This window comes from Zootoca vivipara, chromosome 15 (assembly GCF_963506605.1).
Source record: "Zootoca vivipara chromosome 15, rZooViv1.1, whole genome shotgun sequence".
Classification (NCBI taxonomy): Eukaryota; Metazoa; Chordata; class Lepidosauria; order Squamata; family Lacertidae; genus Zootoca; species Zootoca vivipara.
In genome coordinates this window covers 7,874,813-7,902,393 of record NC_083290.1, presented here as the reverse complement: position 1 = coordinate 7,902,393, position 27,581 = coordinate 7,874,813, and the positions used below count along the sequence as shown (strand labels likewise).

Below are 27,581 nucleotides of genomic sequence, written 5' to 3'. Positions count from 1 at the left end.
AAGAAACCATGGCTTAGTGTTATTTGTGAAACAGATCATGGTATAGATCTCTAATGTCACTCATGCCCAGCTTTAGAGGGAAAGCTGAGACAAAAAATATACCGTACCAGCCTGTCTGGGACCGGCTTCCATTTGACTCCTCAGGACTGCCTTCATCAGCAGCTATTTTTCTGGCTATATCTGAAAGGGAAATGAGACAAAGAATACTCCCTTCCTGCAGTCTGTTGTTGTTTAGTCATTTAGTCGTGTCCGACTCTTCGTGACCCCATGGACCAGAGCATGCCAGGCACTCCTGTCTTCCACTGCCTCCCGCAGTTTGGTCAAACTCATGTTGGTAGCTTCGAGAACACTGTCCTCTGTCGTCCTTGTGCCCACAAGAGGTTCTCACACCAAAGGAATAAAAGAAAGATTGGTTTATTACATGAAATTAAAGTGACAGAACAGATAAAAGTTGTTTCAGGCAGCAAAATTACAATTAAGCAGCAGCAAATCCTACGGTACATACACACCTTGATCTAAAGACTGAAAGAACCTCTTAACTATTCCCAAAAGCCTACAGCAAGTGTGCATGACAGTTTTGCCACAGAACTCATGCTAATAGTGATGCAACAGAAAAGAAAAGGGGGAAGGCATATGTGTCCTGAAGCAAAGCATGGTGTGCCAGGCTGGTCCCTGAGAGCGTAGGGTGAAAAGGGGCTTGCTTGAAGCTTTGAAAGCCAGCCAGCCATTGAAAATGTTGGGTTTAGGTACAGATCTGAGTCGGTATATTTTAATGGAGAAGGGAAGGGACCTTGAGATGAGCAATTCTTATAAATTGAAAGAATATAATTCTAGTGAGCAATGACTAAACTGTTTCTCCTTGTTTCCTGTCTTAAAGTTATCTTACTATTTGTGCAGGAACCATTCTTTAACAGGAGTTGTTCAATAGATTTTACTGGTAACTATATTGCATGTGTACTGATCTTTACACAAAGTATTAGGAGCTCAGGGTGTTTCCTCTGTGCCTTCCAGGACATGTTTGAGATAAGACTCGATATTCATAATGGGGATCTCTTTTCATATTAAGCTATGCCAAACTTTACTCATGCCATTATCTACAGTAATAAACCATAGAAAAAATTCAGATTGGCACACATCTGTTCACACTTGCTGCCTCAGTTGTGCTCATTTCCCCCCCTTCCTTTATTCCCTTTTGCATTGCAATCCTAAACATGTCTACTCAGAAGTAAGCCCTATCTAATTCACTGGCATTTACTCCAAGATAAGTGGGGTTAGGATTGCAGCCTTAAACACTATTATAAAATATGAGTTGTCTTATTTTGGCAGAAAGGCAGTACAGTATATAAGCAGGGCCGGCTCTAAGGGAAGGCTGGATGGCGCAGGGCTGCCAGGGGGTGCTGCGCTGTGCGCTGCGCCCACCCACCAGCCGCGGGGGGGGGGGCGCCGCCGGAGCGATCTCCGCACCAGGGCGCCCGACATGCTTAAGACGGCCCTGTATATAAGCATAGTACTTAAATGTTCTCTGCTCTTCTTTAATTGTTGCAAGGTTGACAAGGGTGATGTTAGACATTTACTGCATGACCCTGGGATGGACAAAAGCCTTCTGCTGCTACTGCCCAAACTTTGGCTATATTACAGTCTTTCTTCTTTCCTCACTTTCTGGACTGGTCATTTTGGAGTGTTCTTTAGAGTCTGAGGAAGAAACTTTCACTTCCTTGGATTGGGAGCTTTTGCAGACAACGTAGGCCTGTTTCTTTTTAATCTCTGTTTTATATCATTATGTGGATAATCTCACGTTTTCAGTTTCTGAATATGGTTTGTGCTTCCCAGTTTCCACCTTCTAATTGGTTGTGGTTTAGTTTAAAATTGGGAGAAGGTCCAATGAGCAGTTGGACCAGAGCCTCACAGCCTTCTCTCGCATCAAGGAGATATTATGGGATGGAAAAAGTGTGTTTCTGTTGAGCCTCAGCTGCCCTTCACTTTGAATTGCTATCTTTAAGCCATTCACTTAGAACACTGTATATTGCTGTTTTACCTCTACTGGGCCCATTTTGAACATCTTAATAGCTCAGTGTGCTAGTCAGGAGGTCATGCGCCAATGAGATTAAAGCATGGATTGGATGGTGCCCTACCCTTTGTTTTCAGTATTAGGTTTCAGAAGCCAGGTTACGATAGCCGAAAGTCATTAGAAATGTGTTTGTGAGTATCCCTCTGATAAGCCCTTCTTTTCAACCAAAGAACATTTCCCATTTAGACTGAAAGTGAAGTGTCATCTACTTGCAGTATTGTTAATCTGTTATTAAGCCACTAAAAAAAAAAACCCAACCTAGCCTGGGTGCTTCATTGCCTCTTTGCTTAGCCGTGAATAGAATTATGCATCATGAATAAAAAGTGCTGTCAACATACATCGCTTTCAAAACACTCAAGCATATGGTATGTGATTATCTGTATTGTCAAATGCAATGAAGTGAGTTTGGCTATAATAAAAAAATGTAATATTTCAGAAATTTGGTAATAAACTGTGGAGAATTGACAGCAGCTTTCTCAGGGCGGGCATGACTTTGCCCCCCTCCCGTTCTGCCCTCTCCCCACTCTCCCTCCCCCACCCCTTTTTGGGAACATAAATAGGAGATATGTAGTCTGAGCTCCAGTTTGGTCAAAGGGCTATCGCAGGTGGGTCCAACATATGGCCCTCAAGACCTTTTTGTGCGGCCCCCAGCAACATTTGACACCCCCTTCCCCACAGTCCTTGCACTGCCTTCCCAAAGGTGTAAGCAAGGCACTGGGCTTTGGGAAGGAGGCGTGAGGCTCTGACAGGGTCCTAGAGTCCTCCAGCCTTCTTCCCAAAACCTAGTTACGGTAACCAGCTCAGGAAGGAGGTGGGAGGGCTCTAGTATAAGGTGACCAGACCTCCCATTTCCCAGGGACAACCCCTGGATTTACAAATCAGTCCCCTGTCAAAATCCATTAAAGTTGAAAAGTGTCCCAGGATTCATTGAAAAAATTCTGGTAACCTTACTCTAGTACCCTGCCAGAGCTTCGCGCCCACAGGTTCCACGTCAAAGCACTCTTGCAGCCCACTTGGTATGAAAAATTGGACTGCCCTGAGCTAAAGGGGGGAAATGTCCCTGCTCCATTTTGAACTTTTGAATTAAATGTGATGCTTCAAGACATCAGCCAAGGACTATAAGTTTAGATGGAGCATGGTGTTAAATACAAGGGTGTAGTTTTTGAAGGTGCACACATGGTATTTTATTTTGTGGTAGTTCTCCATTAGAAATATGGTACATACACACCAAAGGGCAAAATAGAGTCCATAGCCCACGCTTTCTGCAGCAATGGGCTGTGCAGTCAAGTTCCCTTGGAGGGATTGTTTGTGGCATAGGCCAATATTGATTGATCCCGTATGCCAAAGCATCATACCGTAGTGTTTCTTTAGACAAACAGGATTGGCATCTCAAGATTTTGGAAAAGTAGCTGTTATCTCAATATGGCTTTAGGATCCTTGCTTTTAGCATCTGAATTTGAAAATGTTCTACAACAAAAATTAGAAGGAAGCTGAAGCTCATCTCCATTTCATGCTTTGCAAGAATTAGAGCTTGAGCCCTGGCAGGCTGTGATTGTTTAGCTCGGATCATGCTTGCTGGAGTGTTCCTCCTGCTCTCTGCGTGCTTTCCACAACCACCACCCCCTCCTCCCTCACACCTTTGAATGAGCTCTCTCTTGCAAAAGCCATCCAAGAGAGGGGAAGAGAATTGGAACAAAAAGAATTGGAGCAAAAGCCAGAGAATATTGTTGCCCTTTTATCCAGCTGTGTGACTGACCTCAGCTCTCTGCTTTCCTGCTGTGTTTGTATTGAAATGCTAGCACCTTTTTGGAAGTTCTCGCTCTGAGGCACTTGTCTGCCGATTTCAGTTTTTGAGAGCTTACTCTTGTGGCCTGGGATGTGCATTTGCACATCTTAGTGGCAGTCATACCTGTGTCTGTCAAGAGAAACAGGAGCAATGTGTTTTTCCTCTCCCTCTCTTTAGACACCCTTGTGCACTCACCAAAACGCACCTACGAGCTAATCTTTTCCCTTGACAAGTGTCATTCACAGACTCACTGTTCAAGGGCTTTAGAATTAAATGAGGTTGGGATTTTCTAGCTTTGGCCCCAGTTATGCTTTTCTACCCACCCACCCCCCTCTCTCCTTCAGCTGAGAACAACCAGGGATGAGATTTAATTCACATTGGGAATACACCTTTCAGATGCAATCTTTGGTGTTCTAGGACCATGGTCCTATGCTTGGGGTATACACGTGCTTCTATATTTAACTGGGGGGGGGGGTACATTGGGCAGTTTGGGGGCATGTTTTTTATGGGGGTGGTGATTCCTCCACCACCCCAGGCAATGGCTCAGAACAATTATTTCCAGGGCACCGGAAAGTAAACCAAGATGGTGACTGGAAGCTGAGAAGCATCAGAGCAGTGGAAAACAAAAACCAAAGAAGTGTTATTTTGTTAAAAGGGGGCCCTAGCTGCTCTTTAAGGTGCTAAGTGGCCAACATTTGCCTGTTGTTTACCTTGATGTCCAGTATCTGGTTCAAACTGTGTTATTTGTTACTTTACTCTTACATATTTTAAAGAATCAGTGAACACAGCTGAGGTTACTAGTCCTTAAGATCCTGCTCAGCTGGAAGTGTGACTTTTCCATTAAAAATGGCTTGTCTGCTGGGGCTTTACAAACGCAAATCACCTCATGTGATAAACGGACGTGCATTACCCTCTCCCCACCACTGTCCCAAACCTCTTTCTGCAGTTTTGAGCAGGATAATGAAGAAATATTACTCCCCTGTTGCCATGCCCTTTCATATGATATCTTCCAGGTGATCTTTTGCAGGTCTGTATTTACTTTGTCTGTCCCATTGCCTGCACTTAAGTTAGTTCAGCTTGCGCAGGAAAGAAATGCTGTCTTTCTGCTGCCCCATTATTCATGCACCTGCTTTCTTGTTTACACCGCTAGCTTTGGCAGCTGGCTGCTGTAAACTGTAATAAAATGCCTTTAAAAAAATGAAGAAATGTGACCAGACAAGCTGGGCATAATAATATTAAAGCCAGCGTCAATTAATTTTTTCCTCTCCTTGATAAACGAGCCCCTGTTCCATCCATTAATAACGAGGGAAGCAACAAGAAAAGTTGACACTCTTTTAATTTATTTTCTCAACTTGCCTGGTCATATTCTTCTCCATTGCAAAGTTTACTAGTGCTGCTGGGAATTGCAAGTGGCTTTCGCACAGTCGATGCATAGATTGGTGTGAATCAATATGGCTCTGCTTTATTCACACATTCCCCCGTAATCAGGAGGGGAAACCTTACTTAGTAAGCTATCTAGCAGCTGAGGCTGTCAAGCTGCCTTATAATAATAGTAGTAGTAGAAAGAGATCCTGCATGTTGCATTGTTATTGGGAAGGAGAAATTGGAAGTTATATGTGCTTTTCTTTACCTGCTGCTTAGATGCAGAAAAAAAAAGATGATAATGATGTTGGCAAGAAGGCTGTCATAGCAAGCAGTGTGGAATTTCAACACAGCTTTTACAGTAGGAGGTTTCATCTGGTTTGAGAAAGAGGTTTCATCTGGTTTGCAGCTCCGTCTGGGTCAAGGTCCAGTTCAGTATTGGCCACACTTTCTGCAACCCTGTGCATGCCAGAGGATTTTAGGAACTTTTGTAGGGCAGGGCATGGGGACCACTGGTCAGTCCTGCTGAGAGCATCAGAAGAGCCTGCTGGATCAAGCCACTAGTCCAGGCATCCCCAAACTTCGGCCCTCCAGATGTTTTGCACTACAGTTCCCATCTTCCCCGACCACTGATCCTGTTAGCTAGGGCTCATGGGAGTTGTAGCCCAAAACATCTGGAGGGCCGCAGTTTGGGGATGCCTGCAGTAGGCAATCTACTTAGTTTCCTGTTATCGCAGCGGCTAGCCAATTGCCTATGGGCAGCATATGGCCTGAGTTAATTTTTTGCTGGTGTAATTGGTGCTCTGCAGTGCTTGGCCCTCTCACACAGTCTCCGGTAGTTAAATCTCTGCATTGGAGAAGAGGGGCATCTTGTCTGACATGTATGTACGCATGGCTGTGCTCCCGCATGAACACTAACCCATCATGCAATACACAGCCTGCCAGCTGCTGAGATGTTGAAATAATATTTACCTGGCTGCCAGGGCAACTTACAAAAGAGACAGTCCCTCCCCTCAGGCTTACACTCTAAAAGACACAGCACACATAAGGAAAATAAGAATGGGAAGGAAGGAGGGGAAAAAGCAAGCTCAGGCACCAGTTCTTAAAGTTACAGTTCTTATACAGAGGGCAGTTGTGCTTTTTGGTGTGAAATTTTAGCTCTTCATAATTATAGAACTATTCGAGTAATTTGGAATAAATTGTAAAATTTGTTCCCTGTGTGGATTTCTATCTGCAACCAGTGAGAGATGGTGCAGGGTGGCGGAATACTTGTTAAGATATGAGTATTGGTAACAAGATTAGAATAGGACAGCACCAGACTTGTGCTTCTGGTCTCCATTGGGGACAAAAACCATCCTGCAACCCTGGCTCTGCAGCAGTCGAGGCACTGCATGAATCAGCAGAGAGAGTGTGCTCTTGGGAGGTATTGCTGCTGCTTAATTAGCTGGGCTGCCTAGGAATGATGCTAAGGGACTTGTGCACCAGTCTCAGCAGCAATTTCACCTCCAGGGCTAAATTGTTCAGTTGTTATGGTTTCGTTGCTCGGCACAGTGCACACCACTTTTCCGGTACACACCAACCAAAAATGAACTCTGTACAGTCTTTTGGAAGGACCTCCCATTTCCCCACACTATGTTCTCACATAAAGGTAAAGGTAAAGGGACCCCTGACCATTAGGTCCAGTCATGACCGACTCTGGGGTTGTGGCGCTCATCTCGCGTTATTGGCCGAGGGAGCCGGCGTACAGCTTCCAGATCATGTGGCCAGCATGACAAAGCCGCTTCTGGCGAACCAGAGCAGCGCACGGAAACGCCGTTTACCTTCCCACTGTAGCAGTACCTATTTATCTACTTGCACTTTGATGTGCTTTCGAACTGCTAGGTTGGCAGGAGCTGGGACCGAACAACAGGAGCTCACCCCATCGTGGGGATTAAAACTGCCGACCTTCTGATCGTCAAGTCCTAAGGTAGGCTCTGTGATTTAGACCACAGCGCCACCCACGTCCTTCATTGCAATTGGTAGCCACCAGAGAACTATGGAGGGGGTCCCACTTAATGCTTCTAGAGATAATCTATTCCCAACACTCTCAGAGTAAGAAGTTGGCATCCGCAAGGGGCTTACACAAGCATTCCTTACCTACTTTGAATTTCCTTCCTTCTTTCCTCCCCCCTCCCCTTTTGAAGTATTAAAATATTTAGACCAGTTTTTAGAAAATTGATACATGGTATATGTCTAAAGCAAAATTTTGCTTAAATTAGCTTTTGCATTTGAACTGAATAAAGGGACAAGGCAACAATGTCCTTTGTTTTTGCTTTGGAAGCTCTTGCGATAAAGGAAAATATTAAGACAACTGGGGTTTGGATAAAAAGAAATAATGTAAATAAAATTGTATGCAGATGATATAGTGTTACTGTAACTGTTACAAAACCTCTCAAATCTCTGAAAGAGTGAGAATATTATTGAAATATATGGATCATTAGCTGGATATAAATTAAGCAGAGATAAAACTGAAATATTAAGTATCAATAATAAAACCAAAAACAGATAAGAGAGATGTTTAGCTACAGCTAGAAGACAAAACCGATTAGGTATCTTAGAAGAAAAATAACAAGTAAGATAGATGAATGAATATTTCATTAAATAAACAATGGAAGAAATTCAGTTTATTCTTTGAGGGCAGATTTTCTGCAGTAAAAATGATATTACTACTAATATGTTTCACACACACACACACACACACACACACACACACACACACACACACGTACATTTCAAATCAATTTCTTTCCATTAAAATATCTGCTCAACAAATTGTCAAATGGCAGTAATGTTTGTTAGAACTCTTAAGAAACCCAGGAATTACATCTATTATTTTATAGGATCATTTTTCTGGAAAAACAGTGGGGCATTCTAGGGAAGAGGGAATAGCATCTGGCAGCAGCAGGGAACTGAGAGGAGCAACATTGAGCACCAAACTCCTGCTATTGAAATTTGCCACAGCTCCCTGAAAAAGCTTAAATCCCATCCCTACCCCACTCGGTTCACAGCAGGAAAATAGGGTCATGCATCCCTGATTAACTAGGCTACTCTGTAGTTGAAAGCCTGGAAGCTGAGGACACACACACACACACACACACACACACACACACACACACACACACGAAGTGTGGCCTTGGGGCTCTCCCCAGGCCACATACTCTCTCCACACGCAGCAGCCCTCACTGGTCCTATTCCTCACTTTCCCTGAGTAGTTTTGACTGTCTCAATTGTTCTTGCTCTGTGATAATGCTTCTTGCTTGCCTGGATGGGATGGAGAGGGGCGTGTTTGTGTTTGCAGAAACCCCCGACTTCTCTGGAGTGGGAATGTAGCCTACTTTAGGCATCTCCTGTCCACTTTTGCCTCTAGCCACACCCTCCACTAATATGGGCAACCAGAATATTGCTCATGGTGCAGCTACCCTCAAGGTGAAAAGGGCACCCCTGCCTGTATGTTTCGGAGCTTTGGGAAACAAGCTGTCAATGTTTTTTAACATATTTATGCAAGTAGATTCATCCACACCACTAGAGGGCATACTGCAGTACCTTCTGTAGTTTACCTCCTTATGTTGAATGGTAATTGTGCAATTATTACCAAATTTGTTTGCTATGCTGATGTTGTATCTATTATAGTTTGCTATTTTATTACCACTGATAGGTTGTGATAGGCTGTAAATTGCCTTGAGCACACTTTTGTTATGGAAAGGTGATATATAAATGCATTTGTTTGATTGATTGTTTGTCTAGAGGACCAGGTTAGTTAAACAGTATGTTTTGGGATAAGTGGCTCATGTTGTTTTGTGCTTACACAAATAATACCAGGGAACTTTTCACCATCAGTTGAAAGCTCTTCAGGACAGTTAGTGGGAGCACTGGTGCTGGGATTAGGGTATTCTAACACCTTAGCATATGCATTACAATAGAACAGGTGTAACTGGGGACCTAACCCAGAACAAATTGCCATCTCTCCCCCCCCCCCCCGTCCCCAAGCAACCCAGTATTATTATCAGCTGCAGTGAAAGGAGGGATTTAGACTGGGACCACAGTGTGGGGGGGTGTCCCCTTGTGCCATTTTCCTAATTGAAATAATTTGGACCCACAGCACAAAATGGGCAAATACTATATGGATATCCCTATATTTGCTCAGTGGGACAGATAACAGCCACCAGGGATTTTAATCAGGAAAATGACTGGGGGGGGGGTTGGAATTGTTCACCTTGCACCACTTTCCAGATTTGACTTATTCGTCTCCCCATGCTGCTAATAATACTTTTAACAGGAATTTAAAGCAGCCATTGCCAACCTGTTGTTCTCCAGATGTTCTGGACTACATCTCCCATCAGCCCCCAGCCAGCCTGGCTAGGAGTTGTAGTCCAAAACATCAGAGGGCACCTGGTTGGTGAAGACTGATTTAAATACTTAGTAAAATATTCAAATGTTTTTTAAAAATACATATTTTAAGGTGCTGTTTCTATTTTTATATTTTTTTTAAAAAGCATTGGTGGCCTTAGAGTGGATTTTCCATGCCACATCTTGCTTGGCCCTATCCTGCTGCTGTGTGTGTGTCTGCTCTCACACAGCTGAATAGACGTCCATACTGCGTGTGGTTCAATTATCAGTGTGTAGACAAATAAATCCCACCAGGTTCAAACCACTCACTGTAGTGTTTCATGGCAGTAGTATCATCCGAGCCATATTTCTGCTAACCTAATATGAGGCCTCTCCAGCAGCCAATGCAAGTATGAAATATAGCTATCTTTGAGAGGGGCGGGAAAAGCCCACCAAAACTCAGCATGCAGAAGCATAAATTTTCCAAGCAATTGATGCTTGGCACCTTTGGGATTCCTTGTTAACTTTATTTATGGCTTCTACCAATTTCTTTAATTGTTTTAATCATGTGTGGTTTCAGTCATTTGCCCTCAACAGTATATTTCTTATTGGCAAGCCTCTCTAACTGCCTGGTGCTGTCAAGGTGGCTGGAAGGGTGGGGGTGCAGTGACTAACAATGGAGCATGGTTGGAAGTCTTGCTATGGGATCAGCAATATAGACTCAGCAGCATGAAACCTTTCCAGAGAAAACTGAAGTTGACATTTCAGATGGGTGCATGTATGTTGATGTATCTCACCATACGTGTATGGTGAGATCTCCAGTATGTGAGTGTTGATTTCCAGAAAAAAGTGGTGTTTTTATGGCCAAACATGAAAAGGATGCATGGTCAGGAAGGAATCCTTTAAGCTATGCTGGAAAACAGCAGACTTTTTATAGTTGGGGTGCCTGATCCAGCGCTGGCCCTGAAACCCCTCTAATTTTGGTGGCAGCAGCAAAAAGAGAAAATAAAAATAAACAACCAGCTCCATGTCCTGATCCAAATCTCTTCCACCCAAATCATCAAATTAATTGTTTCATGAGTGGGGAAGGGACCATAATCCCCCCTCCCCCAAATCAGCTGACCAAATAGCTGTCATTTCTGGTGGTAGTATTATTTTACCAATTGGGTGGTGAGGATGGTTGTTTAAGCGAGTCAGCTAATGAATTAAAAATGAGTTGGTCCCAGTTATGGGGCCAAAATGTGGGCAGATTTGTGCATCTCATAGAGTAATCCTATGCATGCTTAGTCAGAAGTGAATCTCGTTGTGGACAATGACCTTATTATTTCCAAGTGCAGAGAGTTGCAGGCTCTGTGAATGAAGCGGTCTCGCAGGGCTTCACTGAATTGGGGTACTACACTGGAGTATAAACCCAGAGATGTCAAAAGAGATGACAACTCTGGAGTGAGTGCTTTGAGGACTTATGCTCCCACTCTTGGACCCAAGTTCATCCTCCTTTAAAAGGGGGCTCTGAAGGTTGCCATGCACTTGATCTGATAATGAGGCCGATGCCGAATTCCTTTGGATCATAAAGCAATATAAACAGCTAAAATAGTGCAGAGTACATCAGTCAATTTCCTGGATGATTCACTGAGTTTCAGTGTCCCTCAGGGGCTATTGACTTGCCACTGAATGAGATGACTTTTTATATATTTCCAGAATTGTTTTTGCTTGTTTTTGCTCCCCCCCCTTTCATTTCTTTTAAACCTCCAGACCATGTATTTCTGCCTGTGTCTCTCCCTCAGTGATTTCGCTTGGCTCAGATCACCACTTTTTAGGAGCTTTTTTGTCTCTGCTTCCACCCTCATTATCCTCCCTCCCCCCCCCCAAGCGTTTCCTTTTATTTTTTCCTCAAAAAAGATTATTCAAATGTATATGCAGTTTTTCTTCATTTGAATAAAAAGGGAGGGGAGCCACCCTGTTTGACTCTGTTAACCGCTTATCTCTTAAATAGAGCTTGTTAGCTTCCAATAATAGCTTCATTCAGGAGGATGCAGGATAATTTCATTTTAAAAATGCACACTCCTTGACAACCAGATTCCTATTTATGTCACCATTTTAAACAGCCTCTTTTGTTTTGTGTTAATCTTTCTCATACACTTTCGGTGGAATGGGTTTTTCTGTTGTTGACTCTTTGTACCACTCATAAGAAACAATTGTCTGTTTAATCCAGAAAGATTTCTAAGACTTGAAGTAATTTAAAAATGAGTGTGTATTCATTACCTTGACTAATGGGGCATGAAGAAAGGGAAATGCGTTTTTTGGGTGTGTGGTATTTTTTGGCATACATTGTACTTGGGTTTTTTAGATTCTGGACAGATGCCTTCCACCACCACCCCTTCCACCCCCAGTTAAGCGCATCCTGGGTTATGATGTTTCCTTTCAGATTAAGTTAACTGTGTAGAGATTCTGGACTTTAGGGGAAAATTATTCAGTTGGTTTGCATTTTAAATACCGAGGGACTTGGGGACCTTGAATCAGCCAATTCTTCGTGGAAATCTTAATAAAGCTTCATTTCAGGTTAAATGTTATTGATAGTTAGATTGCCAGAAAGTTCTCCTGCACAGGGCACATATATGGGCCTTGCATGCAGAGGAGACAAGCCAAAGGAATGGGATTATGAAAGAGCAAAGACTCAAAAAGAAAATCTTCAGCTCCTTATGTGTCTGTTTTGCAAGTTCGACCTATGAACATAAAAGGATCATGCCAAAAGCCCCTCTAGGGCCCCTTCACTGAGGTGGGCATCTAGCAAGGAGAGACGGAGAACTTGTCTGCACTTTCCTATGCACTTTCTGGACACAATCCAAGCTTTGGAGCTCTGTGCCTGAGCACCCTTCTCACCCACACACCACACACACATAGGGCTTTCCTTGCAGAGGCCCACTCTTTGGCAATCTGTGGTGAACCTGAACTGCTGTTTGCTCCAATTCAGCTGGAAGGGGGGCGTTTCCACAGGGAGAGCTCTGAGGGGGGGGGGGGTCATACACAGTGCTTTGGGGCATGGACCTGTGCCTGGAGGGAGTGGGGGGGTGGGTGGGAGTGGGATGGGTAAGCCCTGGGACAGCTACCCAGCTTAGGCTTTGAATACTGTTCTGAGTATATGTGAGGAGAATGGAGAAATGGTTTTAAGTCAACTGTAATGTGGACTAGTCCTGTATGATGGATGTGTATGTGTATTTTAATGAACTGAAGAGGCTGATCAGAGTGAAAGCTTATTCATTGGGAGGGAATGGAGTTTGTGTGAATGTAATAGTGTTTAGCTTATTTTTGTTGCTGTTTTGTCAAAATTGTTTTATAGATTATAAATGCTTTATTGATTTGTTAATTATATACTGTAATGGGGGACTTACACTGTAATTGCGATGTTTAGCCTATTTCTTAGTTGCTGGTATGCTAATAATGTTTAATAGATGGTTTAATAGATTGATGTTTCATTAATTATATGATTTATTCTGTACTTGTGATGTTTTATTATGTTATTGTTATTTATGGTGTGTAAACCGCCGCAACCCCAGATAGGGTCTCAGCCTGCATACCAGATGGAGCTGGTAAACAGCTGCCCTGGACACAGAACTGACCTGCGCCTCCATGGACAGCTGCGAGTACAAAATGACTCCCAGGCTGCGCACCTGGTCCTCCAGGGGCACAGTTACCCCATTCAGGACCAGGGAGTCCTCAGGACCAGGGAATCAAGCAATCAACCGCAGGGCCGTCTTAAGTATATTTGGCGCCATGGTGCGACGGATCCCTCCGGTGCCCCCGTCCCGCCGGGCTGGTGAGCGGGCGGGCACAGCGCGGCTGCCGGGGGTGCAGCTCCGCGGCGGGTGGGCGTGCGCAGCTCCACGGCGGACAGGCGCCATGGCGCCCGGTGCCACCCAGCCTGGCCGTAGGGCCGGCCCTTATCAACCAGATGCTGTGCATTATCAGCCTGCTCCATGGTTTAGGTTTGGATGGGAAACCTGTGGCCCTCCAGATGTTGCTGGACGACACCCACCATGTATTGGCCAGTTCATATATCTGGCACGATGGAACCTCCATGGCCAGAGGCAATAAACCATGGACTGCCAGGTGTTAGCAGCAGACTCTGACCAACATTTTCTGCTGCTCAGCTTCCTAAAGGCACCTGGTTAACCACTGTTGTGAAGATGACACTGGACCTTTTCCCCAAACTACTAAGGCAATTTCTTGTGTTCACATCTTGCCCAGTAGCTACTGTACAGCCTTTCAGGTGCAGACTGTCCACGCTAAGCTTTGTATCTGTACTATGTGGGTGTTTGAAACACCAGCGCCTTTGTCCATCTATTTTTTTAAGGGATTGATTTGCTTTTTAATTATTTTTATGCTTCTCCATTTAGAAGTACAGCAAGCTTGCTCTGTGCTCTTGAGGGGAAGAGACTGTGTCGTCCATTTTAAAGGGCCACCACAAATAGAAACAGAAAGAGATCACTGTGTAGCCTTTAAGACTGTTATGTTGCATTTTAGTAATAGACACAGATTGTTCAAGACTATGGCTGGGTAGCTGAGAGTGGCTCACATGCTGTGTAACCTATAATAAGTTACATTTTAGGAGCAGTATTTAGAAGTTGCTGTCTCACAAGTGCTGCCTTTGCTCAGAACCAGTTCGGTCTATCAGCCAGGTGCACAGGTTCAGAAGTGTGACCAGTGGGTGCTCCTCAATCTCTGCACCTCACATAATGTGCAAAGCAGGATCAAGTTTCTATGTCAGCCCACATTCTGTTTACTGACCACAGACCCAATGTTCTAGCCCCTGAGCCTGGTAAATACTCTCCTTGCCTTTGACTTTTGAAAGCGCCCATTTAAATTTATTTTAATGTGAATTGTCCGACTTGTCCTCTCCAGGGAAGCTAAATCTGTGGTGACGAATAGGCACCTTTTTTCTCTAGTGCCCATGTACAGTATGTCCATGATTGCACACCAGACACACACATTCCCAGCTATTTTACATACAGTAGCTTCCAGTGTATATTTTGAAATGTTGACAACCTAGTGAGGTATATAGAACTGTGGTTTGTTCTAAAGCATGCAAAGGAGAGGGGGCGGCAGAGTCTAAGGAATGAGCTGTGCTGCATTCATGATCACCTGCGTCCTGGAGAGAGAACCTCTGGCCCTCCAGATGATGTTGAACTCCCATCAGCTCTAACCAGCTTGGCCAGTGGTCAGGAATGATGGAAGTTGTAGTCCAGCAACATCTGGAGGGCACAGATTTCCCATCTTGAACCTAAACCATGAAATATTAACTCTGATAACTGCAGGTGCAGAATGCAAAACAATCACATAATTAAAGAGCAGACCGTGTTCTTTTTGAGTCGTGGCTCTTCCACAAGTCCATAATTAAACACCTTTTCAGGCGATCAAGTTCAGTCCCCCCCTCTTGTCAAACCAGGCAACCAGATGTGCTTGAAATGGTGCTGATATTTAAAAAGCTGAAACAACGTTTGTTATTGATGATGCTTGTTTTCCCTGAATAGAGTAAGATCTGTACCTGTCTGTACCTATCTGTACTAAGGTGTTCTTCAAAGAAAGTGTTTTTTTTTTCAGGTCTGAGAAAATAGGCCAGGCAACACAGATGTTTTGTTTTGGTTGATTTTAAAGAGAAGTCTGAAACTGAAACTCTGTGTCACAGGGATCTTTGAAAGTGGTTCAGTGGTTCCCATTGTATGTCAGCCTGGAACTGGATTCCTAAGGTGGACACTCAGTTTACCATTGGTTGTTGTTTTTCCTCTCCTAACCCTTCCGAATGTCAGTAGTACAGAACACATTGTTTCCTGATTGCTATTGAACTGGTCAAAGACCACTGTACAGATGAGCAGCTTTGTCTGCAGTGAGGGTTGATTGTTAGGGAGCCCCCTCCATTTGAGTAGACTATCGCAGATGCTTGTCATATAGTGCTGGACGTTGAAATCACGCCGGTAGGTCTGAGAATAGGGGATGGAGCTGGTATTAACAATTGCTGCTGTTTGTGAGTGATTTTTACATATGTAGAAACATTGCTATGATTTTCTCTTATTCTCCTAAGGGGAAGAAGCATTGGTGGGTGTGGGTGTTTGGGTGTGTATTCCCCATAAGTAGGAGGACACAGTGGACAAACCCTGGCTATTAACACCTGAGCTTCCTAATGGTGAGTCAGGAGAAATAGGATGATGGACTTGTAAATAGGGAATATATTTATTGCAAATAAGTCTGCTAAAATACCAGCCCAGTTTTATTTTATTATTTTTAGTTAGAGACATAACTTTTATAGCAATTTTACAGGTGACTGAGTTACAGAAAAGTCTTGAATCTCTTTAATCAGAAATAAGTTCCAGTCATTTCAATGGACTTCATTCCCAAGCGAGTATGCTTAGAATTGCAACATTCATTTACAGTCTTTGTCCCAGATGTTCTTGCAATATCCTCTTAATGCAGATCATGAATGTTTGTATTTTACCAGTTGGGAATTCAGGGAGAGAAGCCCCAAGTTCACCAAAGTTCCTCACTGATCAGCTGCTGGAGACCCAACAATGGGAGAGGGCTCTTGCCTTCATGCTCTGTTTGTGGGCTTCCCAGAAGAATCTAGTCAGTCCCTATAGAATGTGAGTCTGGGTGATCCTATAGCAGAGTTAAGCATTCAGACCTGGAACTCCGAACCCAAAGTCTTCTTTTCTACCTTCTGTATGTCACTGACTGTTTTAGGTCCCTTCTTGTGATTAGGGGGCAATTGGCTGCAGACGGTGTCAGCTTCCTTAGAACTGACAAGGTCTTACAGCAGGGGTGTCAAACTCAAATTCATCGGGGGCCGCATCAGCAGTTTGGTCACCCTCAAAGGGCCGGTTGTATCTGTAGGACTATGTGTCCACTCTTTATTCTCATAAATTATTGTCACTGCAATCAATTATTACTGTTTTTTGTAATAATGTAATAACTAGCTCTGAAAGCAGAAACATAGTCAGAATAATGGCAAGTAGATATTCAAATGTACAATTATTGTAAAATTTATTGAAAAATGATTTTTGGTAACTGCACTAGGTGGTGGAGGCTCGCTAGGGTTTCATGCAGGACCTTTGCAGAGCTACTAGTACCTGGAGATGCTGGGGTCCTTCTGCATGCAGGACAGATGTTCTGCCAGTGAGACACCACCCTTCACCAAAGGGACTGGCTGAGGTTGACTCACTGAATCTGCTCTCCTGGTTCCAGGGTTTAAGGGCCAGAAGTATAAAGCAGCATCCTATGTTTCTGAGGAGAGGGGGAGGGGAGGGGAGGGGAGGGGAGGGGAGGAAGAAAGAAAGAAAGAAAGAAAGAAAGAAAGAAAGAAAGAAAGAAAGAAAGAAAGAAAGAAAGAAAGAAAGAAAAGAGGGAGTGGGAGGGAGAGAGGAAGGAAGGAAAGAGGGGAGAGAAAGAAGAGTAGGAAATAAGGAAGGGAATAAAGAAGGAAAGAAAAAGAAGGAGAGAAGACGGAAAGGGAGAAAGAAGGAAGGAAGTAGAGGGAACGAAAGAATAAGAATGAGGGAGAGGAAGAAAGTTGGGAAGGATGGAAGGAAGAAAGGAAGGAAGTAAGGAAGAAAGAAAGAAAGAAAGAAAGAAAGAAAGAAAGAAAGAAAGAAAGAAAGAAAGAAAGAAAGAAAAGAGGGAGCAGGAGGGAGAGAGAGGAAGGAAAGAGGTGAAAGAAAGAAGAGTAGGAAAGAAGGAATAAAGAAGGAAAGAAAAAGAAAGAGGGAGAGAAGACAGAGATAAAGAAGGAAGGAAGGAGAGGGAAAGAAAGAATAAGAACGAGAGAGAGGAAGAAAGAAAGGGAAGGGGGGGTCGCCGCCTTGATTCAGCACCAGAAAAGAGCGCGAAGGGACCCAGGGGCAAAAAGCATTTCCCAGGCCCCAGCTGTTTGTCAGCGCTTTGTTGGCGCGGCGCTTCAGCAGCAAGGTCCCACTGCTGGGTCCCGCTGGCTGGGGTGCTCGGCGGGCCACATGACTAGGTCTGGCGGGCCGGATTTGGCCCCCGGGCCTTGTGTTTGACACCCGTGTCTTACAGTATTCCCGCATAAATGTGACTGCCAAGTTTTACAAACTGCAAAGGGGCAGTTTGTCAATTCTATACATTTACATACCTTCATTCCAAATCCCACACACGGGTTCAGCATATGTGATCTGTTTACTTTGCCACCTGCAGCTGGCTTGTGTGCGTGGCGTGAATTATGTGGATCGTATCGCCATAGCCGGAGTTTTATTTCCCAAGCCTGTGGTTGCTGCCTGGAGCAAAAAAGCCTTCTGTGTCTGTTGTTGTGTGTTGAATTTCTATCCTCTTAGAAGCTGCCAAGTCTCTTGTGTCACTATTTTGGGAATCGGGTTCTGTTCTATAGGTTCACTCAGGGAGCTGTCACTTTATTTTAATGGGTTTCTATATTTATTCGTCCATTGAGCGGATGCCAGAAACGTGACGGTAGATTCCTCTCCCCCCGCCCTCGCCGCCCGCTTCCCCCAAAGAGATGTGTGTGGGAATCATTATGTGGTGCTGGAGCCTGCTGCCAAAAATCTTCAGCTTGGTTTTCCCTGGGATGGTGAAGACCTGACAGGGTAAACACAGCGTATAGCTGACGGGCAGACAGCGGGCATCAAACGACCTTAAACTGGCCTGAATCAGAAGCTGCGTTTGAAGTGGCAGTGCAGAACAGATGAGTGGTCAGATGAGAGGCCTGCAACTTTCATAGTTCCTTCAAGGCCTCAGGATATCCTGATGAGGTATTAGAGGAAGTAATTCAGGAAGAAAAGAGACAAATAGCCACCTCTGGATCTTGGCTGACCCGTAGGGCTGAACTGCCGCAATGAGCGGAAGGGACAACCTGGGACCTGCAGAGATCCAAGGAGCGCTTATTATACTGCCTGCTTTCTGGGGAGAGCAAAGCTGCTCTCTTTTAACCCTGATCAGTAACAGGCGGCTGGATTTTTCCCTCTCTTGTTTTCCAGGAGGCAAATGTGCTGCAGTGTGTTTGCAGAAGCATTGATACGTTTGCCCTCTTACTGGCAGTGTGTGGCTGATGATTCATGATTATTCCTTTTGTATTACTGACCCTTCCCCACCCGCCCCTTGCTGCTTAATGAGACATCCATAATAGGAAGAGTCCCATAGGGTTTAACTCTACCTGAAGCCAATAGGGCTTCATAGACAGGTGGGGGAAAAAAAATATAAGGACAATTATTCCTCGGAAGCTATCATGTGCAGCTGAGATTTATGTCCTTTTTATGTCATGTTTTTGGTCTACCCTTCTCCAGAAAAGCAACTGTCTATCTAAATGTATAGAAAGAGCGTGGAGAAAAGAATACAGACACAGCCCTTGTTTTCAGCTCTAGCAGTCCCCTGTTGATTTAATCCATATTAATCTTCAAGAGATTTTCTTTAAAGGTTTGACGAAACACACTCTGGTTTTTGAATGCATGTATGTGTGGTGATCTAACCGAGGTGCCTTAAAGTCATTTGTTTTGTAAGCAGCCGAAAAAAAGGTAAACGTATTTTTACCATTATTAATATTCCTTTCTTTCTTTTTAAAAATAGGATTTGGCTTTGTAACTTTTGAGAATGAAGATGTGGTGGAAAAAGTCTGTGAAATCCATTTTCATGAAATCAATAATAAAATGGTAAGTTTCCCCAGTGGGTGCATCTGTTTTTGAGGAATATCTGTCTCTTTTTCATAGGCATTGTGGGGTGTCTCTCAGTTGTCCTTGAGGGTGTTGTTGTGACATTTATTCACAAATCAATGGTGTCTCTGAGCATGCTTGATCAGAAACTTTCACTTGCTATTAGGCCTGCACAGAAGTATTTAAGGCTCCAACTGTCACTATATACTAGGAGGTGTATTTTTTTTTCTGGTACAGGCCCTTGATAAATCAGTGTTTCTGTTTTGCCTTTTCAGGAGATGCTGGGGTTCTTTTAAATAATATTGCTGGTGTATGCAATGGCCCCTCCTTTATCCTTACAAATCTACTGTTCCAAAGAGCAAATGCTGATTAATGTGTTTTGAATGGCAGCTATTCTGCAATAAAGTACTGACTTCACTGTGAGATTAAGCATAATTTTATTTAGATTTTTAAAAGGAAAAACAACAACAATCTGTTTCACAGTGAGCATAACTACCCTGCCTTGCTTCTAAAGTCAGTCCAGAAGAGCTGTTGAGGAGGGGCAAATGGCCATGGAAGGGAACCTAAGCTGAGTGGTAGGGCACCTGCTTGGTATGCAAAAGGGCCCAGGTTAAGACCCCAGCATTGCCAGTTTTAAAAAATGAATCAGGCAACTGTTGATGGGAAAGACATTCTGCCTGAACTCTGGGGGACTGCCAGCCAAGTAGACAAGACTGTGCTCGATGGTATATATGAACAGGGTGTCAGTGGGTGGAAGAATTCCAGCAATGTGTAAGAGCGGAAGATGCTTCCCTTCAGGCAGCAGTTCTTTGTGTGAGAACTGAGGAGTAGGAATGGCATACATACACAAGAGCGTTGTTATTTTTCATCTGTGAAATGAAGAGTGATAGTATTGATAGTAGCCATTAGGATCCAGGGCACCTCAGTTCTGTGAACTTAAAGCATCTTAAAGAGCAAGGCTTCCCAGCTTTTCATACCAAGTGGCTGCAAGAGTACTACACCATGGAACTTGTGGGCTTATCGTGTGGGGGTGGGGGGAAGCAAGGCCAAAATTGGATGCCCCCAGCCCTCACACTGCTTTTCCAAAGCTGGCTAAGCAAAGTGCCAGGCTTTGGGAAGGAGGCATAAGACTCTGGCAAGAGTCTTAGAACCCTCCCAGTGTGGTGTATTGGTTCAGAGCGGTAGACTCGTAACCTGGGGAACCGGGTTCGCGTTTCCGCTCCTCCACATGCAGCTGCTGGGTGACCTTGGGCTAGTCACACTTCTTTGAAGTCTCTCAGCCCCACTCACCTCACAGAGTGTTTGTTGTGGGGGAGGAAGGGAAAGGAGAATGTTAGCCGCTTTGAGACTCCTTCGGGTAGTGATAAAACGGGGTATCAAATCCAAACTATTCTTCTTCTTCTTCTTCTTCTTCTTCTTCTTCTTCTTCTTCTTCTTCTTCTTCTTCTTCTTCTTCTTCTTCTTCTTCTCCTTCCTTCCTTCCTTCCTTCCTTCCTTCCTTCCTTCCTTCCTTCCTTCCTTCCTTCCTTCCTTCCTTCCTTCCTTCCCAAAGCTGGGAAAGTGCTAACTAGGTTTTGGGGAGGAGGCAAGATATCTCTAGAACCCTATCAGAGCCCTCAATACCTCCTTCCCAGAGCCCAGTGCCTTGCTTACCCTCTGGAAAGCAGTGCAAGGACTGCGGGGAGCGGGTGTCAGATGTTTCTGAGGGCTGCCAAAAAAGGTATTAAGGGCCGTGTGTTGGACCACTCTGCTCTAGAGGAGCGGTTGCTGCTTAGGTCCAGTGAAGCTGACATGGTGACTGTGATGCAGCCAGCAGGGCTGAATTATTGGGATCAGGCAAGGCTATAAAATGAAATAAATCTTCCTCCAGGGCAATTTTGCCAATTCACCTGAGTGTACATTTTATCCTGCTTATTAAAGGATGACTTAAAATTGAGCGTCCTCATACTTCTCAAATCTAATACCCATTTCTCTCTCTCTCGCTTATGTTTTACTGTGCATTCTATAATTAGGGAGCAAAGTATTTGACCTTCTCTGTTGCAACTAAAAGCTCTTTCAGAGCAAAAATAGAAAATGCCCCAGGATCAGGACTTTTCAGATACAGGTCTACAGGAGCGGTTTGTGTTCCACACATGGTTTCTGAAGTAGTAACTGTCCTGAGAGGCCTGTGTCTTCTCTGTAAATTGACCTGAGGACGGTCAGACCACTTCTTTGGAAAGCACACAGTAAGACGTCTCCTGCAAGATTCACTGAAGAGAAATACCTAAATGTATCTTACATAGCCAGTGCAGTGTATGTACAGTGGGACCTCGACTTACGAGCTACTCGACATCCGGCGTTTTCGAGTTACGAGCGGGAAAAGTGGCCGTGCGTTTACGATTTTTTCGACATCTGAACGGAAAACCTGTTTGCAGCTAGATGCGGTTTCCTCGACTTACGAGTTTTTAGATGCGGTTTCCTCGACTTACAATTTTTTCCGTTTCCAATGCATTCCTATGGGAAACCGCTTTTTCAATGGGAAACTTGACTTACAAAGTTTTCGACCTACGAGTGTGCATTTGGAACGGATTAAATTCGTAAGTCGAGGTCCCACTGTACTTGGTGACAGCAGCCTTCCCCTTATGCCCTCCAGATGTTTTGGACTCCCAACTGCCATCAGCCCATGGCAGGTAGAGTGCTGAATATAGACTTGGCAGACTTGGTTTGAATCCTGAACTTAGACACACAGCTCATTGGGTGACTTTGAACTAGTCATAGGTTAGGCTGAGAAATAAAGCTTGAGGTTCCCCTCCACCCCACCCCAGCTCCTTGCGCTATTACTTCATAACTTGAACTCTTTCTTTAAAAGTTTCTCTCCTAGTCTTAGGGATGGGACCCCCCCCCCCTTTTCTCTTTCTCTCTGCTTTTGCCTTAGAAATTGATTGTGCCTTCAGTAAAGCCATTTGGCTTGAATTATTAGAAACAAATCCAGAAAAGGGCACCTGTATTTTAATCAATGCAGTAACTGATATTTTCAGCTAAAAGATTCTCTCCCTCCCCTTTTGTCAAAACATATTCTGCTTCTCAAACCTATATTCAGATAGGCTTTATATATTGGTCTGATATGTGTTCACAGACTTTAAATTCAATAATGGGTCTTTTAGGCTGGATAAGATCAAAGCAATCTCCTTAGCATATGCTAGAGGCTGATTCAATATTTGACTTGCTAATTTTTCCCAGGGCTCTGAAATAATATCCCTCACATTGTTCCTCTCCGCACAATATGCATCTGAAATGAAAATAACAGGTCCTCTTTTATGCTCTGTGTTGAGATGTCAAGGCTGGACTTTAAAAGGGTGGCTACAAAAGGAGGTGATCCTGAAGCAGAGGCTTCCATTCATGTTCACAGACTGAGCTTGAGCTGCTCTTCCTAGATGACTGACAGGTTCTTCATTTATATTTTCTTGCCACAGACTATTTCCCCCCTATAACCTCCAGTGAGACTTAATAATGGATAGAAACAAATTCAGCCTGTATTATTATTATTATTTTAAAAAGAAACCTCTTCCTTCTCTTTTATTAAATATGCAGGCTGCATAGGATGTCCTGCTTTTTTTTAAAAAAAGGCACTCCGGTTCTGCTGCCAGAATACCCAGATTCTTTCTCTGGCATATTTATTAGTCAGAATAAGCTATTCAGACAGGGCCATTGTGGGAAAAGTTAAAACAGCAAATTTTGGGTTGAATTCAGGAATACCACTGAGAAGACCAAAAACTTTTGTGCTTTTTTTCCCCTACAGAAGCATTGCTGTTGCTTCCATTCATCCCACTTTGGTCTGTGGTAAACACATTTGGCAGGTTTTTGTGTTTTCTCCCAAAACCTACAAAAGCTGTGTGACTAGAGGGACAGAACTAGAACAAAAGAAATGTGTGCATGTTAAAAGAATTTATATCCTGCTTGTCTGGTTGTTTTGAATGCTCGAGGCACCAAATCAGATGTCTTCCCAAGCCTATTGAAACAGAAAAGTTTTTAGCAAATACGGTATATACAAGAATCCAGTGATGGTGTCTGCCTGGTACCAATAGGCAGGAAATTCCAAAGTACACATGCTGCTACACTAAAGGAATGATTCCTTACAAATGCAGACTCAAAGTTGCATGGCATGTGTAGAAATACAAGTTCTGCAGACTGAAGTGATTGGCACCTATGTGATCTCTGAAGTAAACTGATCCCAAGCCATTGAGAGCTTTATATACTAATAGTAATGCTTTGAATTCTTGCCTAGTAGTGAAGGAGAAGACCATAATGCCCAGGCAGGTTCATGTGGGAAGCAAAATACACCTTAGTCTCAAGTCACTGCAGCCTAAAGTTCTTTATAACACCCATATTAGAGCAGCCAGTGTTGCCCTCACAAGGAGGTGCGATCACCTGTAATGTTTGTCTGTGTGAAAGACCACCATGCAGCGGACAAGGCAAAGCCAATAATTGTGCCCATAAGGGGCCTTAGCAGCTCCAAGTGATGGAATTCTGTTTCAGAATCTTCCTTGTTTTTTAGCTCTACTGTATTGATATGGATACTGGTCCTTGTAGAGCCAGGAAATGGGTTTGAGTTGCTGGGATGTGAGGGGTAGAAGATGACAGTGTGAGAGATGTCAGCTTCTGTGTGGTCTGGCAGAAAATGGCATGAGAATCTACCTGTAGCCAGAGACACTTAAACGGATCTGTTCCTTTGGGGTGAATGTCACAGCTGTTTCAGACTTCCCAGCAAATGTGCATCCGAATGACTCAGCGATGGGGATTGATGTCTTAGGGCAGGAAAAAGAGTCACCATCTGTGGCCTGGCTGTTTCTTTCTGCCCCACAGTTGCTTTGCCTCCCCCCCCCCCCAGCTCAGCCTCCACTTGTATCAATGGGTAGAGATTTAATCTGCATAAACTGAAATGAGTTAGCACATACATGCAGTAGTGGCCCCCTGCTCTGTGGGATGCAGAATTCCTAGGAGTCAGTGGAAATGTTTTCTCCTCTTGAAAATTCACAGTGAAAATTAGGCCAAGGAGTCTGGTAGAGACCCAGTCGTTGTCACTAGCCTTTCCTGATTACCTCCTTTTCTCCAGGGCAGGGGCTAAGAAAAAAAAAGCCCATTCTAATCAAAAAGCTCACCTAGCACCAATTTCCTTCCCACTCCCTGCCTTCAGCAAGGTTTGCCCTGTGCAAGTGAGGAGGAGGAGGTGGATCAGGGATTGCCAATTTGGTACCTCCATTAAGCCCATAAGCTTATTGTTGCTCCCCCGCTGCTGCTATTCTGCCTCTGAACCAGAAGGTTCCATACACTGTAGTCATTATGACTATTAGCCCTCAACACATATATCCCATCCTCCATTAATTTGCCTAATCTTTATTTAGAGGCTCCTCATTTGTGGGATGCTTTCCCCATACCCTCCAATTGTCACTATTTTGCTGGTACAATCACTATCACACTTCAGTAATCATGGATTCTGCCTTTATAACGGAAAGTCCCAGATTAAGAGATCTCTATTCTTTTGTATTTCTATGGTGCCTCACCGCCCTGCCCCTCAATAGCACCACAGGGAATTAACTCCAAATTAAGATGGTGCTGTGGGTTAAACCACAGAGCCTAGGGCCTGCCGATCAGAAGGTCGGAGGTTCGAATCCCCACAACAGGGTGAGCTCACATTGCTTGGTCCCAGCTCCTGCCAACCTAGCAGTTTGAAAGCATGTCAAAGTGCAAGTAGATAAATAGGTACCACTACAGCGGTACCTTTTCCAGCCACCCTGTCCCAGTTTCCTTCGCCCGAATGCCTGGCACCAGCATCACCCTCTTCTAGATGCTTGGGCTGAGACATTTCTGTAATACCTGGGCTTTCGGACTTTATTTTAGATTACACTGCAATATGATTTATGGCTTGTTTGTAGTGTTCATCTTTTAGTGGCGTGGGGTAGGTCTCATGTTTTTTATACTTGTTGTTGAATGAACGCCTTTAGAAAATTTTGTTCTGTGTTCCTGAAAGCACTGCACTGACTGCCAGTGAGCTATCAGGCCCAATGTAAGGTGCTAGCATTAGCATACAAAGCCCAAAACGGCTTGGGACCCTGAAAGAGTGCATCCCCCAATATCAACGAGTTCAGGCCTTGTATAAATATTTAAATAAATATGTAAAATAAATAAGCTCTCACTGACGCTAAATGTTCTACGCATTGGGGTGTCCTGCTGTGTGAGTGTAACCTCCATGAAAATGTTGTGCATCCAGAGTCCGTCCCTTTCCCTCCCACCTGTGGAAAACTCATCTCAGTATCTGCCTTCCGGGAGGTCACGATGTGTGATCCGGGCATGGGGTTGACTCATCCCTTCAGGAAGAATGCTTGCAAATGGATTGCTCAGCCAGTAGAGGAGTTCTCAACCCAGCATGTGGGAAGAGAAGCTGGCACAGCTGGCCAGAGGCAGCAGCCAGACAATTGTCTTATCGCTGACTGGAGAATGCTTAGCAGCCGTGGCAATGAAAAAAATCCATCCTCAAAGGACACTTTCCTTTTTAGACTTCTAAGTTGAGGCTCATCGTTCTGAAATCTCTCTCAGTGTCTCCACAATATTATTGTTCCCTGAAGTGGTGGTGGGGAGGGAGGGAAAGAGTTGAATTCCACTACTGTGTTGGTGGACCTATTTCTAGCTCCACTTTTCACTGAGGAGCTAATTTTAGAGTTTCTGCGCCACTTTTGTCACCATTTATAAAGCTAGAATGTCAAATGGCGTATTAAACAGGCAGCATGAAAGTACCAAGCAAATGCTAGCGAAGCGCTGAACGTGAAACCCACTATTGGTGTGGGAGTGAAAAGATTCTTGCCAGGCATCAAAGAAAACACAACAGGCACCCTAAAAATAACTTACCTACGAAATGGAGGTGTTTCAAAAATAGAAACAGCGTGCAATACTTTGTGTGCGTAGTGAAGGCGGAGACTTTTCCTGCAGGATAATTCAGGGCAGCGGTAAAACGCAGCAGATGAATACACAGGGGAGCCTGCAAAACCATGGAGTGTAGCCTTCTAACTGGTTTATTCTCAGGTCGGCCTTCGCTTCTCTGCATCCCTTTCCACCAACATCACCTGCTCTGTTGTTGTGGTGCTTAAAAAGTTCCCCCACTAAAGAAGCCAGCCGCCAGGAGGTGGTGCAAATTACCTAAGAACTGCAGAAGAATCCTGCAGGATCAGGGCGAAGGTTCAGCTTGTCCCACACCTTGTTTTCCACATCAGCCATCGAAATGCACATGAAGGCAATAGCTCTCTTTAACTCCCCACAGGATAGTCTGTTTCTAAACCTGGAGAGGCTGTTTTAGCTCTCATTGTTAGTCAAGCTTGCTAGGTCTACCAGCCACTCAAGAAGAGGGCACACGGGAAATCCAGCCTTCTTCGTCTCCCCTCTGTACCCATCACAACCAAGACACACACACACACATTTGTCCATGTGCAACTTTCCTTCAGAACATGCACTGACTTAATCGAGTCAGTGTTTGGGGAGAGTTGGGGGGGGGCAGGAGAATTCATTAGCCGGCTCACAAATTTAAGATGCACTTAATGAGGAAGGGAAGCGGAAGCAGCAGCATACGGCATCATAGCTGCCAAGTTATCCCTTTTTTAAAGGGATTTTCCCTTATGCTGAATAGGCTTCCTCGCGAGAAAAGGGAAAACTTGGCAGCTATGTACGGCATGTTTCAGATGCTCTTATTTCCAGTGTTTGTGCTCTTAGAAAGTTACATGTACACATTGACACTTGCAACAATCTGTGAGTAGACGCAGTGGTGAGAGGGAGGGAGGCAACTTTCCTCTCCCAACCTTTCTCTCTGCATTTCTACTTTTTCTTCTTCTGCAAGCTGCCTATCCAGGAACGCCGTGGAACAACTGGAAGCTGCGTTATACTGAGGCACACCATTGCTGTGTCTAGCCGCTTGTGGCTCTCTAGGGCAGGCACCCCCAAACTGCGGCCCTCCAGATGTTTTGGCCTACAACTCCCATGATCCCTAGCTAACAGGACCAGTGGTCAGGGAAGATGGGAATTGTAGTCCAAAACATCTGGAGGGCCGAAGTTTGGGGATGCCTGCTCTAGGGTTTCTGAAAGTAGCCTGTCCTCCTATCTGGAGACTTGCATGCAAAACATGTGCTCTACTTGTGGACCCCTCCCCAAATAAATCTATACTGGCATTGGTGGGTACTATGAGGGAGCTGCCATCACTGCAGTCCATTTGACCCAGTCCATGGCCACATTTTCTGAGATGTGCTCTGTGTATCTTTAGTTGAGTTTGCTTAGTGCTTTCAACTGATACTGCCAAACATGAGGAATCATTTTGGCT

The 27,581-nt window shown here is 44.3% G+C and overlaps 1 protein-coding gene across 14 annotated transcripts in view; it reads left to right on the top strand.

The window, feature by feature from the left end:
• MSI2 (musashi RNA binding protein 2) overlaps nt 1–27,581 on the top strand; it is a 410,355-nt gene that overhangs the window by 286,293 nt on the left and 96,481 nt on the right. For all 14 annotated transcript variants that reach the window (XM_035139782.2, XM_035139780.2, XM_035139777.2 and 11 more), the window contains one exon: nt 19,161–19,243. In XM_035139782.2, coding sequence (XP_034995673.1) covers nt 19,161–19,243 — 83 coding nt within the window. The remainder of the gene's footprint in view (nt 1–19,160; nt 19,244–27,581) is intronic.